Source organism: Poecilia reticulata, linkage group LG16, assembly GCF_000633615.1.
Source record: "Poecilia reticulata strain Guanapo linkage group LG16, Guppy_female_1.0+MT, whole genome shotgun sequence".
Taxonomy (NCBI): domain Eukaryota; kingdom Metazoa; phylum Chordata; class Actinopteri; order Cyprinodontiformes; family Poeciliidae; genus Poecilia; species Poecilia reticulata.
The window spans coordinates 6,458,215-6,473,933 of NC_024346.1; the positions used below are offsets into that span (position 1 = coordinate 6,458,215).

A 15,719-nucleotide genomic window follows, 5' to 3' on the forward strand; every position below is an offset into this window, starting at 1 on the left:
CTAACATCAGTAAATATCAGCATGTTGTGTTTGCTGCACACAAACCTCCAATAATCCCCTGAATCAAACTGTGCTAATGGGAGAAGCATGCACCTGTTTCTATCAGCTCAGAAAACGTTTCAGGGATTTAATTTGGTTAACAGGAACCAGTGACTCCACCGGAGTCGTCTGTCCATGATGGGGAGTTTTGATTAACGTATAACGTACATCAGCTCCTCAGCCTAAACCTCTGAGGAGGATTACTTATAACAGCTCTCAGCTCTGTTATTATTGGAAATGTTGCTGTTTTTATTTTTCTGAATTTTTAAAACTTTTTACAGAATATGTTCACATTGTGATTTTTCTAAGCCTTTTTTATCATTTCTTATTGCCTTAGTTGGTTTATATTTGGTATTTTTTACCTTTTCGGATATAAACATAATCAAAACAATAGTCTGTATATCGAATAATATATGTCAGTTTGAAGAAAAATGATGACAAGACAAGAAATTACAATCTATATAAAATTATAATCAACCCTCAGGGAACCAGTCTAACTTTTCTGCCTTGGTCTTCTACGTTCAGACTTTTGTTGCATCCATTTATGATATTTTGGAGTATATAACATTTGTTTTAAGCATTTTACATCATTCTCATTCATTTATTTTTAATACATCTCTTCTGAAAATCTCTTCCAGTGGAGAAGAGACTCACTGATCTGACATTTTCAGACCAGAGAGGAGAAATCCACCAGATTGTGAAATGATTTGCTTTTCTCTTGTGAAATCTTCATTTTGTTGATTCTTTCAGCTGAAGACTCATTTATTTAGACTAGATGTGTATTATCAGTTTATTATTATTTTTAGTGTTTTATCTCCTGTGTTTACAATGTGATTGCTATATAAATAAATTTTACGTACTTACATTTTTTATTCAGCAATCCTGGACTAACTGGCTGTTTCTTGGCTGGAGAGACAGGAAGAGAGCTAAAGGGAAATAAACATAACCCCAGTATGTCATTATAAAAATGATTTTGTACCAAGTTGAAGGGTCAGGAGGGGCTGGTTTCTATCTCCAGAAAGACATTTTGGGCGTGAGAATCACCGGCCCATTGCAGAGCAACACAGAGACAGACAACCATGCACACACATGGATAATTTAGAGAGGTCAAACAAACCTAATAGTCATGTTTCTGGACCGTGGGAGGAAGCTGGAGTACCCAGAGAGAGCCCACCATGCACAGGGAGAACATGCAAACTCCATGCAGAAAGAAGGGAATCGAACCCACGACCTTCTTGCTGTGAGGCAACAGCTCTAATTTTGAAATTCAGAAAACTAAATCACTGGGCTGATATTTTTCATGATTATTTTCTGTCAAACCCCGTCGTGTTTTCAACAGAACCAATGAATTTGCGGTTAGAATCTGAATCTTGATGTATTTCTCATGCTACACCAGGTGGCTTCTGATTGGTTAGTCTGTTCTTCGTAATGACTGAGAAAGAGTTCAGACCGTTTTGATTGAGTTGGGATTTACACTTTAACTCAAAATTACTCACTAAAGATTTACATTTCAGATTCTTTGTACTCAATTTGTGTTTCTGACACGCATCAGTTGTATCTCTAACATCTGGAAGAAACGATCACTTTTGATCAAAAATAATGATCCTGTTATAACGCTGATCACAAACTGCTTCGAGTCACAGCCGTGAACCTTTCCGCCCTCGGCATCCTTCATCCTCCAGCCAGCGGCAGGAAACACTTTGGCTTCAGTTCCTGCATACAGATGAAGACCTTTTGGTTCACTGAAACAGAAACAGGCTCGTCTCCATCCGAACAGCTTTGATCCTGAAACATCTTCAAGGTAAACGCTGCGGAGTTTCCTCCACCTGTTTCTGATCTCCTCACATCGTCCTGATCTTTTTAGTGGGTTTGTTTGCTGAAAACAGTTTTTATCCGCCGATGTTTTCATGATGCTGCAGTGACGCTGAAACCGATCCGCTCGGTTCTTCAGTAAAGGGACATTTCACCGTTTTAAGGGATTTCAGCCATCATCGATCGGCTGTAAATTAAAATACTTTCTGAAACCAGAGCTAATAATCACCAAATACTTAATGTTCTCAGAGCTAATAATCACCAAATACTTAATGTTCTCACCTGATCTGAGATCACATTAGATCACATTAGATCCATTACTTCGGTCGGTCAAAGCTTTCAAATATGCAACATGTTTTTGAAGCTTTGATTTATTATTTTCTGAAACAGAAAAATTATTTATTTAGTGCATTTGTCGTTTATTTGTTCAAAACATTTTAATTTAGTTTAAGCATTATAAAAACTTGTGTTAATTCATTTAATCAAATATCTTTAAAACAATCGAGGTGACCAGTGCAAGTGCTGGTAACGACTTCCTGGAAAAATGCGGAAACGGAGCACGAGACAGGGTTGAGTAATTTAAGTTTCTTTATGCGGAGCTGGTGAAATATAAAGCTGACATGCAGGATTAGTTCATTTTCTCGTGAAATGCTTGTAAAACATTACAGTTGGAGCCTGCTTTGGTTTTGCAGGTGAGCAGGGATGAAAGGGAGATGAAGGTGGAGGAGATGGAAGACATGTTGAAGTGAAAGAGAAAACTCAGAGGAAGGAAAACATTTGGTGAGACTAAAACACAGTTCACGGAAATGAGACAAAATCTCAGACAGAAGGTGCTGTAAGTTTGCTAAAATCTTTGTTTTGACATTCAGCTGATTGAAACTCGGAGGGCAGAACCTTCTGGCAATCAGAAGGTTGCAGGTTTCACTCCTGCAGCTGCAGGTCAGGATCTGTGGCTGGTTTGATGTAACTGGTCATGAAAGCGTGTTGAGTGGTGGGAAAGCAGCATGTTGGTGCTTCATGCAGCTCACAGTGTGAATGATGCGGCTGTTTTGTATCATGAAATGTAAAAACCTCTCGCTCTCCCCTGCTGCTGTTTCACATCACAGCTGTCAGAGAGCTGCAGCTTATGGTGATGTTGTGTTCAAGGAAGCTTTTATTGGGGGAATTCATGTTTCCTGTAGTCATGTAATCTGTTTGTGTTGTAAAATGTCAGTAAATGACTGAATTTACCGACATCATGTTTTATTGAAAAACGATGAAACAACAACAGAAGGTTGTGTGAAAATCGACCTGCTGTTTACAGAAAAACAAGTTGATGCCTAAAGAAATCAGAACGATCTCTGAAGAAACTCAAAGGGTTTAATTCATCCCTTACTACTCACTTATCACAAATCATAGTTTGGTTTTGATTTGTTCAGTGAAATATTCAGTAAAATTGAACAAATAAAGTCCAGTTTGCAGCAGGTTGTTCAGCTGATTCAGTTCTTCACTCTGTTACCAAAACATTTCATAAAGTTTAGGACAAAGATGTGATGGGAAGACATTTATAAACAGATTTCATTCTGTATGTCAGTCATTTCTGAGAGCTTTCAGGTTTTGGTCGCTGTTCTGTTGTTGGATCCATAAACGATGTCTGAGACCTGCAGCAGGTTTCATCACAGGATGCCCGGTTCTCTCTGCTGCAGCAATTCAAGGATCCTGTTTCCTTCAACGCATCAAACAAACCAGCAGTCAAACCCAAACGTCCTCCAGGTTTCACTGAGGGAACGATTTACTGAAGAGAGTCACGTTTTCCAGGTCCTGTTTCAGTCCAGGGGATGTTCTCCAAGAATTCGACCAGTAATGAAGGTTTATCATCTGAAGATTCATTCTTTTCTTTCATAGTATAAAAACCACTCCAGGTAAACTTACCTGAGTACAAAATGCAGCTTTCAAATAACAACAAATCCATGAGAGCCAGTCAGGCCTGTGATGTGATTATATGAACGGCATCAATCCACAGAGATATCGTTAAAGTAGATGTGATGTTTCTAGAAAGGCAGAAGTTTTCCAGCTTGCTGCTCTCAGAAAAGCTGCTTCTTGTTTTCCAGGCAGAAACGATGACGACTAAAGAGCTGCTGGTAGAAACCCTGGATCAGCTGAGTGCAGGAGACTTCTGGGACTTCAAGCTGTTCATGGTAGCAGAGAAGTTTTTGCCGCAAACACCGAGGCTGTGGTGGAGCTGATGATGAGGACGTGCAGAGGAAGGTGTGTGGAGGAGACCAGGAAGATTTTACTGAAGATGAGGCGGCAGGACCTGCTGCACAGACTGGCAGGGGTCAGAGGTCAGGAAGCCCCGAAGACTTTCTACAACTTCTTTGTGATTCTGAATTGTTTTTGTTGTTCTTAATAAAAGGCTTAAGAAAATTTTTTGTGTTTCTGTTTTAGAGAATCCATCTTTAATCCAGAGAGTAAGTGACGTCACTTCAGCCACATTTCAGTTATAGAAGATAGAAATATTCACACAGAAAAATACAGTAAAAAATAATGAAATATGCTGATTTTAACCAAACCATTTCATATAGATCACATAATAAACACATGACTTTGTAAACAGAATGGCTGACAGAGGCCAGAAGTTCATTTTTACAAACCAAAACAAGAAATACGCAAATAATAAAACAATGTACAGTTCTGTAAAGCATGTATGCAGCTGTTTTTAATACCACTGATATTAATAAAGTTTCCTTGCGTCTGACTCGACCAGGCGGGAGCGATGGCGTCGGTTTTGGAGCTGCTGATGGAAACGCTGTCGGCTCTGAGTGGCGGCGGCTTGAGGGAGTTCTGGGAGCGGTACCTGCTGCTGGAACCTTCTGCGCTGGCGCCGCCGAGGACTGACCCGGAGATCGCAGCGATCTCATTGGTTCAGAGTCACGGCAAACAGTCTGTGGACGTCACCAGGAGGATTTTAGTGGACATCAACCAGAACCATCTGGTCCAGAGTCTGCTGGACTGCAGGTCCAGAAGCAGAAGTAAGAGAATAAAAGTGAGACGAGTTAAATCGTTTCATATTGATCTCGTTGAAGCTGCTTCTCCTGATGTTTCTGTGATTTTCTCCCAACCAGAACCACATGATGACCATCTGTCGGCGCTGATCCACAAAGTGAGTGAAATCCTGTCTGGGCCTTGAATCTAATGGGTCGGATACTTACAGAAAATCAAAGGTGACCGACCGGCTTCTGTGACTAAAAACAAGCCAGGATCACCACACCTCCTCTACCGTGTCGTTTCAGCCAAACATTCGGCTTCGGTCCAGAAATCTGGTCCTTCATTCATGTGCAGCACTATTTGGTGCTGCCATCTTGCTTCTGGAGAGAAGAGGTTTTCTTCCAATCAGTCAGACTAGTTCAGTGACCTGACCTTTAACCTTTAAGCTGCTAACTTAAGATGAATTTTAGATTTTCCTGACAGCAGATAATTAGTGAATTTGATTTTTCTGGTACAGTTTTGTCAGAATTACTGCTGGATAAATAAATATGGCCAAAGTTAACTGGTTGTACGAACGCTGAGCTGCTGGCAGAAAACTCCTTCTCTAACATTTGAGCTAAAAATTTGTTTCAGTGATTATTGTTAAATAATCAGTTTAGGGAAATGCTAATTAACTTGTGCTTCTTAAAGGCATTTATCATGTAAGCAAAACAATTATCTGTCATTTCTTTCTTATTTTCCAGGCAGCAACGATGGCAGCTGTGAAAGAGCTTCTGCTGGAAACTCTGATGGATTTGAATCATTTAGATCTGGGAATTTTCAAGATCTTCCTGAACGTTGAGTCCTTCCAGAACAAGTTTCCACAAATCTCATGGAGCGATCTGAAAAAGTCAAACTGTAAAAATATGGTGGATCTGCTGATGGGCTCGTATGGCCAGCAGTGTCTGGAGGTGACCAGGCAGGTTCTGATGGACATGAACAGAACCGACCTGTTGGAGAAGCTGCCAGAGAAAAGCTGTGGAGCCGAAGGTGAGATGAGAAATCACACCAACGGCTTTTCATCCACACCGACAGGAAGCTGCGCTTTTCTTACAGCCTTTTCCTCATTTTTACACAAAAATACCCACAAAACATCTGATGAGGATCCACATAGATCTGGTTTATGAGTTTTACAAAAGAGGAAAAATAAACCTTTCTTCTCAGTCTGAAGTCAAATCAGAGCGAACGTCTGTTGTTTCAGGTCAGTTAGAATCACTAAAAGGATTTCTATCTGCTAAACGTCATGGTAACGAGACAAAGAATATGTCAGATTTATTTATTAATCAGCTGTCAGCATTATTTTATCATGTAGAAACATCTATAGTTGTCATAGCTATAGAGTAATAGCTATAGACTAATAGCTATTACCTGTTACATTGACTCTGGCATAAAGGAGCCTGAACTTTAAAACATCCCGTCTGCTGGTTGGTTGGATGTATTCTGGTTCTTCATTTGTTTTAGTCAAACTTTATTTTTCCTCCAGTTGGTCGTCAATAGAAACTACATTAATTATCATCAAATCTTTTTTCCCTCAGAGAAACTTTCTGTGGAGGAACTTTGGCCCGGACTGATCGACAAAGTGAGTCATCTGCGAAAGACGACTCTCACTAAATGCATATTGGTTTAAAATGGGTTTAATGTGAGACGTTGCTACGTTACACATTGTGTTGGTTTTCCTCTCTGCTCCAGTCAGAGGGGCCCAAAGCCTGGCCTGAGGGCTGTTTTTGGGCCGCGGTTCTTAAGCCGCCGTTGTTCAGGATCTTCAGATGAAGAGACATCTGGAATCAAAAAGTATCAAAATGTTTGAGGAAAATTCTGCTGTTTTTGCAGAATATTTTCCTTTTGTTACCAGGTTGAAGCCATGGAGTCGATCATCGAGCTGCTGCTGGAAACTTTGGGTGATCTCAGTGAAGAGGAGCAGATGTTCTTCATCACGGTGTTGGGTCAGAGTCAGCGTGACGTTGCAGACAGACTGCTGGCCGTCAAGGAGCTGCTGCCCGCTGTGCTTGTGATGGTGCAGATGTTCGGCCAGCGGTCTGTGGAGACGACCAGGGAGGTTTTAAAACGGATGAGGAGGACAGATCTGCTTCAGGACATTTCAGTATCCAGAAGACGACAAGCAAGTAAAGATTAAACCTTAAAAATGGTGGTCAGTCGTTTGCTTTGGTCTGACGTCTGAAGCTCTGCGTGGTTTTTCTCAGAGAAACTCTCAGCGGACCAGAAGAGCTCTGCTGCTCTACAGAAAGTGAGGAATGTCTGTTTTTCCTGCTCAGTCTTTGTTATAGAAACAGTTTATTTTCTCTTATTAGAGATATTAATGAGATTCTGTTGCTTTAAAGACAGCAGGGGCTTCATATGAACTGCTGTGTGTGATTATATCTTAGTATATTATAATGAGCACATTTGTGCTGATGTTTTGTTGCAGGTGGCTCTGATTGCAGCCTTCAAGCAGCTTCTCACAGAAATCCTGAGTGATTTGAAGAAACAGGAGCTGGAGGACTTCAAGAAGTCGCTGCCCTCCACCCTCAGCCTCTCTGGGAAAAACCTCTGGTATCCTTCGATGAGGCTGAGATTTGGACCGTTTGTCCCAAACATAGTGAATGAGATGGTGGAGGAGTTGGGCCTGCAGTCTGTGGAGGTTTCCATGGAGATTTTAATGGATATAAACAGGAGCGACCTGGCAGAGCGGCTCCTGGAGACCAGCTCCGGTCTTAAAGGTAATTCACTCAAATCTGGATGTAGCAGCTGAACGGCCTTAAGTCTTAGGATGGGAGAACATCTGCCCTGATGTTTTAATCTGGAAACACTCAGACAGAGAGGAGTTCACCTCAAACCCAAACACAACATGCAGTCCAGTTCAATAAGGAATAGAACTGGACTTTTAGATAAACTAACCGACTCAGCAGAACCAAACGCAGCAGTTCGTCTGGACCTCACTGGCAAACAGTCCTTTGAAGACAACAAGGTTAACTTTTTGGGCAGGCAGAGTGAGAGTTATCTTTGTGACACATGAACTGGAGTAGAGGAAGTGGCTTCATCTTTCTAACACCGACACTCATCACCCAGCTGGAGACGTTGGTCCTAACAGCACATGCTGGCGTTGTTGGGGACTTTTAGGATCGTCAGTGTCAACAACGCTTACAGGGAACTGAAGTGAGTAGAAAATGGCCTCATTAGTGACCTCTACCAATGTGATAGTTTCTGATTACAACTTAAAAGCCTGATGCTTCCAACTCCTGACCTGGATAAGTCTCGGGACGAGACACAAAACGTCAAGATAACAAGAAAAGTCCAGTTTCCTCCAACTAAAACTCCAACAACTCCTGGAAGATCATGAGCTGAATCTCCACCTTCACCAGACTTTCATCTTGTTTGAGTTCATCTGGTTTGTCCGACATGTTTCTCCTCTTCGTTGTGCTCAGCCATCCCATTTCATTGGTCTCCAACGGTTACCTCTGGTTTCCTGTTCAGCTGAACTGCTGTCTGATGCAAAGAAGCCCACAGAGGAAGAGCTGCAGGACAGACAAACCATCCCACATCTGCATGTCCGTCCCCCTCCGTCCCTTCTTCAGCACATAAGTCACCCAAACTTGACAGGATGTCCTCATGGTGGGACATCCTGTCCACATGGTGGGACGTCCTGTCCACATGGTGGGACGTCCTGTTCCTCTCTTAAAGCGACAGGAACCATGGCTTGACCTCCAGGCTGGAAAGCTTTTCCTCAGGTCTCCATGATCTCCAGGTTTCTCTTTTCTGAGCAAATAAAATTATTTTCTGTGCTTTTCAAAGATAAAAATTTTGATTTGTTCTTAGTGTGGCAATTCTCTAAAAATGAAACAAATGTCTAAAAATACTGTTTGTAGAACTGAAGGACGTTTGAAACAAATCCTGCAACAATATTTTTAATGAAGTCTCAGCATCAATCTGCTGCCTCCAATGTTTTATTGATGGAAATGTTTCACGGTTTTCTTGTTGTTCATTTCAAATGAGTTTAAGATCTTACAGAAAATTGTGTTTTGCATTTCTTCAGGAAAGGTGTCCATAGATGAATATCAGAGAGTGGTCATGCTAAACACAGTAAGTGAAGCATTCTGTGATCCTGGAGCTTTTTGTTAGAGAACAAAGTGAAGCAGGAGTTATGGCTGGCAGAGTTAAACTTCACCTGGAGAAACGAGCAGGTCGGCTTGTATCCAGTAGAATAAATCCAAACCGTGAACTGGGTTTGAGTCCAAGGAAACGGAGATGAAACGGGAACACAGCTCACTCAAATCTGACCTAAAGTTTCCCAGTTTACAGAAAGATGATGCAAATAAAACTTCCTGTCATGATCCTGGGAAATGATTCAACAAGGTCTTTAAATGTTTCAGGTTCCAGCAAAGATGGCTGTCAGAAACACTCTTCTGAAGATGATGATGGAGCTGGGCCACAGCGATGTCTGGAGGTTCAAACGCTTGCTGCAGTTCACATGTTTCCAGAAAAGCCTCCCAGAACTCCCAGTCAGCGTGCTGTGGCCCATGAACCGGACCGGCAGGGCAGCGGATCCGGGACAGGAGGGCCCGGCAGACCTGGTGGATCAGATGGTGCAGAAACTAGGAGGGGAGTCTGTGGGTGTGGCCCGGGAGGTTCTGATGGACATGAACAGAACTGATGTGGTTCAGAAGCTGGCCGGGATCAGGTCTGGATCAACAGGTTGGACTTTACAGGGAAGAATTATCAGGATGTTTAAAAAGTTACAGATTTTCAAATGTTCCTCTTTTCCTTTTCCCTCAGAGGAGTTTCAGTCGCTGTTGTTCCAGAAAGTAAGTACAGCCGCATCATTTCATATCCTCAGGCTTATGCGCTTAAAAATGAGTCTAGAAAAGTCCAAAACATCTTCAGAGGGTTAAACATAAAGCCAACAGTCAGTCGGTCCAAACTACAGCTCAATAAAACCGTTTAAGCTGAACTGTATAGACCATAAACCGAACCCAGTGATTAAACCAGAGACTGGACCTGTTCTTTAGTTGGTTCTGCCGGGCAGGAGGCCATTTGAGAGACTTTGGGAATCTGATGGAGACTCCCAGCTTTTTGAGGAAGGTTCAGGACTCGGATCCTGATGTTTGAGCAGACAGCCAGTGTTTGGTTCTGTTAATTAAAGCCAAACATCTTGACTTTAGTCTCAATAACCCAGAAGACATTGTTAGTGGTCTCTACAGGTGGAGAAGGCCTGCGTGTTCCCTCTTTTTTCTAACTATCATACATTTTAAGTTGCCTCACTAAGGTGATTAACATTCTCATAATATTCTCATTTGTCCAGATATGACTTCCAACAAACAAATGATCTGTTTCACTCCTCAGGAAGCAAGTCTAACTGCAATTATGGAGAAACTTCTAGAAACATTTGAAGATTTAGGTGAAGCAAAGTTTGAACATTTTCAGAGAGTCGTACAGAAGAGTTTGTCCAGGAAAGCCGGGAGAGGAACTGTCGCTATGGAGAAGGGAAGGAAGCTGAAGGTGGCAGAGCTGATGTTGGAGCAGTTTGATGAACAGACGTTGGACATGGCGGCGCTGGTTTTAAAAAAGATTCATCGCTCTGATTTGGTGCAGAAGATCTCAGGAAAAATCCCAGCAGGTCCGTCAGGTGTGTCAGTTTTCTGACGACTGACATCTCTTCAGCCGGTCATGTTTTAGTCTTTCTTCTTTGTTCAGTTACTGTACAGTGAAACCAGGATGCTTTCGTTTTTCCTGTACAATTTTAGCAAACTGGAGATTCTGTAAAACATCGACCCTCAAGTAAAATTAGATAAATGAGATTAAATAATCGTGTTTCTCCAGCAGGACCTTCACGGGTTGCCAAGGGTCGTGAAGGAGAAAAGGTAGTTTCTCAGTCTTTGATTTGTGATATTTACATTTTATTTATTAGCTCAACAGTGAGTGAGTGGTGTCTGGTCTGCGTCCTGCAGCTGGACTCCAGCTGCTGGACTGAACTGGTACCGGAGGTGAACCAGACAGAATCTCCAACATACAGGTGAAGCAGCATCAGGCCTGCTGCTCAGGAAACACCAGACTTCAAATAAACGTTTTCCCAACGTCATTTCAGCCTCCAGAGTGAAGCTGGACTCTTTGAGTGCAGCGTTTCTGGTCTTCGCTGGTTCTGCTCCGAACGGGTCGTCTTCAGGTACTGGTTCTGCTCCTGGGACGGACACATGGAGAGGATGGAGAGCAGAGGATACCGGCCTGCTGGTCCTTTACTGGACATCAGTCTGATTACTGGGAGGATGACGGAGGTGTTCCTGCCCCACTGGATCTGTGTCGGTAGGAGAACATGATGGTACCAAACCTTTTAACACCGTTGACCCAGAACTTTTCCTGCTCCTTGTGTTTCCTTCAGATGACGTCCGTAAACCTTTGGAGCAGTTTGCTGTCCTCCACATGGACGACTGTGGAGACGCTGTGGAGAAAGTCTCTGAGGTCTCACCGTCACACGTCAAACTAACTGAACCCATTTTCTCTCCGAGAGCGGTTCTGATGAGAGCCGGCTTTCCTGTGAAGGTCTACTGCAACATGTTGCTTTATCAGGCCAACACGGCTTTCCTCACGCTGCACGTTTACCTCATCCCACGCGACCCGGCCTTACAGCAGGTTATTAGGGTCCAACAGAACCAGCTTCACGGGTCAGAAATATCAGAACTTCATCTTGGTTTCATTCACAGGCAATGGACCGGAAAGAAACTTCTTATGGATACAAAGTGATCCAAAAACCCGACCCGGAGAAGTCCCTGAAAATGAACAATTACTTCTTCCTCACATCAGATCTGGAGGCTGCAGAAGTTTCTCCTAAAGTAGGTTTGAAACGGTTTCAATGTTCATGTTTTGCATCCAGTTTATTGCAGGTTCCCATCAGATTGGCCCCATTTCTCACATTAACATGACTGCATGTAGTAAAGGTAGCTGATGATACCAGAACATGAGTTCAGGCAGGAAAGCATTTGGTGTTAAATGGTTTCAGATGAGAAGCCATTGAGGCGTTGCTGCACTGAGCCGGTTCTCTTGTCTGCTTTCAGACGGGAATTAAACTCCGATATCCAAGAGGAAAACCAAATTTTTTTGAGGTTTATGTTGAAAATGCAAACAGAAACTTCAGTCTGACACTCAGACCCGACAGAGAGGGCCAGCCGGTTTGGGAGTGTTCTGTTCGAAAAGGTGCGGTTCACATTTTTATTCAGAACAAAAGGCTGTTTAGAGAAACTAAGCTGTTTCTTAGCAGCTTTGTCTCATTATGAGGAATATATGCATCTGATTGGTTGATTTTATTATTCCTGTTTCAGATGAGTATCAAAGCAGTGGCCAAGCACAAGGTAAGACAAACTGATGTGTTGTTCAAAAGTATTCAGACACAGCAAATTTGGAAGTGTTAATTGAACTCCTTGAGAGCTGAATTCAACACTTTGAAAGTGTCTATATTGGTCCACTCTTGTGTTAAAATTACAGTTATGAAAGTTATTTGTGATGGAGTTGAATCTCAGTAGTTGAAATTTAACACACATCAGTGTTGATTTATCTCACACTAGTGTGTTGTGTCAAAAGTTAACACTATTAATGTTAATTTAACACAGAATAGTGTCAAGTATGGAACATAGAAATCTGAGTTTTAAAATACTACTGGTAAGGTGGTTAAGCACAACCCACATATGGAGGCCTTAGTCCTCAACATGGTTGTCGCAGGTTTGCTTCCCGGCTTTTACTGCACGTCTTCCCCTTCTCTCATTACCCACTTTTCTGTCAATTCACTATCAAATAAAGGCCACAAGGGCCAATAAAACATTTTTTCTCATAAAATACCACTGGTAAATCAATAATCCCCAAATTCATTTTAAAAGACATTAGATGCCACTTGTATCTACAAAAACACCAGCACCAGTTGCAGTATATAATCTACTTTTATTTCAAAACATCAAACAGCACTGACAGCAATATACAACAAAGGTCATACATTCATGGTACTTTGCACTGAAGGTGAAGTGTGCTTTGAAAGTTAATCAAAAGCAGCCATGAATGGTGTTGTGATCACTGATGGTGAAGTGTCTTTGGTGCTGCTCTTGTTTTCACCAACATGCAGGAGGAAGGGCTCCTGCATGTTCCACAGTAAGGAGAAAGTCTTCAACACTGGCTCCCGTCTTTGACAAAATGCTAAGACAACAAATAATTTAAATTATTAATATATAGGACAGCTACATTCGGATAGCAAACTAAGCCAATGAGAAAGTGCTTCTACAAAGTAGGATCATTAGAATAACCACATATCTGGACATATCTGAAAACATGGTCCACAGTTTGACATGAGCTGCTTTGGCATTTTTCTTGTGGCCTTTGGACATAGGAAGAAGAACATGGACCAACAGAAGAATGCCTGTGTTTCCCAGTATGGAAGGAACAACAGGAAAAACAAACATTACGATAATAAATAAATACTTAAAAGAGAAGTGTGAGCAAAACTAATCAGACCCACCTGTGTGTGTCACCATCATAATTATTCAAAATACTCTGCCCCCTTTAGGCTGGAGAGCATTTTTCACCACCTACAAGATAAAGCATAAAGTCAGAAATAATTACCATGAACACAACTCAGACATTAAGTATCACATAATCATTAGGCATAGAAATTAGTCAGCTTATAGAAACATTCTGGACAGCAGTCATGCCAACCTGTCTGAAGAAATGTGTTAAAGTCATCATAACAGGCGTCAGTCACCAACATGACGTAGTAATGAAGAAAAAACATTTTGACAGTTTTTAGATAAGCCACAGGTACAAAACACCAGAGTCAAATGGCTCAATTGCCTCCTCACTGTGTAGATATGTTCTCCAGAGTCCTGCTAATAACCTAATTATTGAATTCAGGTGTAGTGCAGCAGTGGCACATCTAAATGTTGCAGTGTAGTGGTCCTCCAGGACTGGAGTTTGACACCTGTGGCTTGGATCAAGCCAACGGTCCAGCACAGCTACTCCCCCATTTTGCAGTCTACAGTCAAAAACTTAAAGAATACGACCTCCACAGCTAAATAATGTTAACTCAAATGACCTCCAGATTTTTCTGACAGTTTTAGCTCATGCTACCTACTAACAAAATAATACACAGTTGTATACAAGGTGATATCCAAACAGATAAGCTTACGTTAAGCGAACTATGTATATGAATAGATACTCTTCTGCAAACGGAAAATTAATGCATCCATAGAAAATAGTCAAAAACTTTATCATGTTAACATGGAACTTACCTTGTTATGATCATCTCCAGACAAGACGCCATACTGCTGTCTCCAATCCGGGCCAGACATGTGGCGTCACAGAGAGGTTGCAATTGTGGGAGGAGCCGTCTGGTGTTGACTTCTAATCAACACCAGACCAAATTTCTTTTATTTAACTCTCTGGAATAACACCAACTCTTTAGGGAAACTAACACCGAGTTGTTGAATTAGACTAAACAAGTGTTGAATTAACACTGTATTTTTAACATACAACACCAATGCTGGAAATCTAACATTTTGAATTAGCTGGTTACCCATAGCAACCACAGAGTTGTGTAAAGTAGAGGGGAAGTACAGACGGTCTAATATTTTTGTCCAAATAAAAGTCTGAAAGGTTTTTCTCCTCAGAGATTCAGAGTGTGGATGAACATCTGGCTGCAATGATGCAGAGAGTGAGTAAATGATTTTTCTAACATTACACAGCACTTTGAGCAAGGAACTGTTAAAGATCTTGTAAATCTTTAGGCAGCGACCATCACATCAGACAAGGAGATGCTTTTAAACCTGATGAAAGACCTGAAACAAGAGGAGCTGAAAGGCTTCAAATGGTTCCTGAGGAACAGGGATGTGAGCTCAGGCTTCCCACAGATCCCAGTGACTCTCCTGGATGAGGCCGATGCCTCAGACCTGGTGGACCTGATGATGAAGACCTACAGCCACAGGGCCGTGGAGCTCACCAAGGACATTTTTAAGCAAATTAACAGGAATGATCTGGTGGAGATGTTTCCAGGCACCAGCTGTAAGAGGAAGTGTAGGAACTACTGAATTTAATTTAAATAACTGGTTTCCATATGCTGACCCCAGATTAGTTCAATATAATGAGAAACGTTAGCTGCAGGTTTGTATTAAGGAGATGAGATGAACCACTTTAGCTCTTTGGTCAGAACTAATCATTCCTGCGATGTTGGAACAGAATTCTTTGCAGAAAGACCCCAGGCCGGGAATCGAACCCAGGATCTTCTTGCTGCAACAGTGCTACCACTGAGCAGCCATACTTTAACTAACACAGTTCAGATTCAGTTCAGATTCAGTTCAGACTCTGTTCAGATTCGATTCAGACTCGGTTCAGATTCAGTTCAGACTCGGTTCAGATTCGGTACAGACTCGGTTCAGATTCAGTTCAGACTCTGTTCAGATTCGGTTCAGATTCAGTTCAGACTCGGTTCAGACTCTGTTCAGATTCGGTTCAGACTCGGTTCAGACTCGGTTCAGACTCGGTTCAGATTCGGTTCAGATTCAGTTCAGATTCGGTTCAGACTCGGTTCAGACTCGGTTCAGACTCGGTTCAGATTCAGTTCAGATTCGGTTCAGATTCAGTTCAGATTCGGTTCAGACTCGGTTCAGACTCGGTTCAGACTCGGTTCAGACTCTGTTCAGACTCGGTTCAGATTCGGTTCAGACTCGGTTCAGATTCGGTTCAGATTCGGTTCAGACTCGGTTCAGACTCGGTTCAGACTCGGTTCAGACTCTGTTCAGACTCGGTTCAGATTCGGTTCAGACTCAGTTCAGATTCGGTTCAGATTCGGTTCAGACTCGGTTCAGACTCGGTTCAGACTCGGTTCAGACTCTGTTCAG

General features: G+C 42.1%; 1 protein-coding gene across 1 annotated transcript in view; it reads left to right on the forward strand.

Annotated features, from left to right (window-relative positions):
* Positions 1 to 2,559: 2,559 nt before the first annotated feature.
* The window catches only part of LOC103477729 (uncharacterized), a 14,062-nt gene continuing 902 nt past the window's right edge, over positions 2,560 to 15,719 (forward strand). The window contains exons 1-23 of the mRNA XM_017309261.1: positions 2,560 to 2,631; positions 3,942 to 4,175; positions 4,279 to 4,301; positions 4,598 to 4,862; positions 4,956 to 4,993; positions 5,562 to 5,847; positions 6,393 to 6,436; positions 6,710 to 6,980; positions 7,059 to 7,102; positions 7,283 to 7,574; positions 8,888 to 8,934; positions 9,225 to 9,546; positions 9,628 to 9,656; positions 10,195 to 10,477; positions 10,675 to 10,712; positions 10,800 to 10,864; positions 10,937 to 11,151; positions 11,228 to 11,478; positions 11,550 to 11,678; positions 11,901 to 12,039; positions 12,165 to 12,194; positions 14,493 to 14,536; positions 14,610 to 14,883. Of these exons, the coding sequence (XP_017164750.1) occupies positions 4,076 to 4,175; positions 4,279 to 4,301; positions 4,598 to 4,862; positions 4,956 to 4,993; positions 5,562 to 5,847; positions 6,393 to 6,436; positions 6,710 to 6,980; positions 7,059 to 7,102; positions 7,283 to 7,574; positions 8,888 to 8,934; positions 9,225 to 9,546; positions 9,628 to 9,656; positions 10,195 to 10,477; positions 10,675 to 10,712; positions 10,800 to 10,864; positions 10,937 to 11,151; positions 11,228 to 11,478; positions 11,550 to 11,678; positions 11,901 to 12,039; positions 12,165 to 12,194; positions 14,493 to 14,536; positions 14,610 to 14,883 (3,229 nt within the window). The 5' untranslated portion in view covers positions 2,560 to 2,631; positions 3,942 to 4,075. The remainder of the gene's footprint in view (positions 2,632 to 3,941; positions 4,176 to 4,278; positions 4,302 to 4,597; positions 4,863 to 4,955; positions 4,994 to 5,561; positions 5,848 to 6,392; positions 6,437 to 6,709; positions 6,981 to 7,058; positions 7,103 to 7,282; positions 7,575 to 8,887; positions 8,935 to 9,224; positions 9,547 to 9,627; positions 9,657 to 10,194; positions 10,478 to 10,674; positions 10,713 to 10,799; positions 10,865 to 10,936; positions 11,152 to 11,227; positions 11,479 to 11,549; positions 11,679 to 11,900; positions 12,040 to 12,164; positions 12,195 to 14,492; positions 14,537 to 14,609; positions 14,884 to 15,719) is intronic.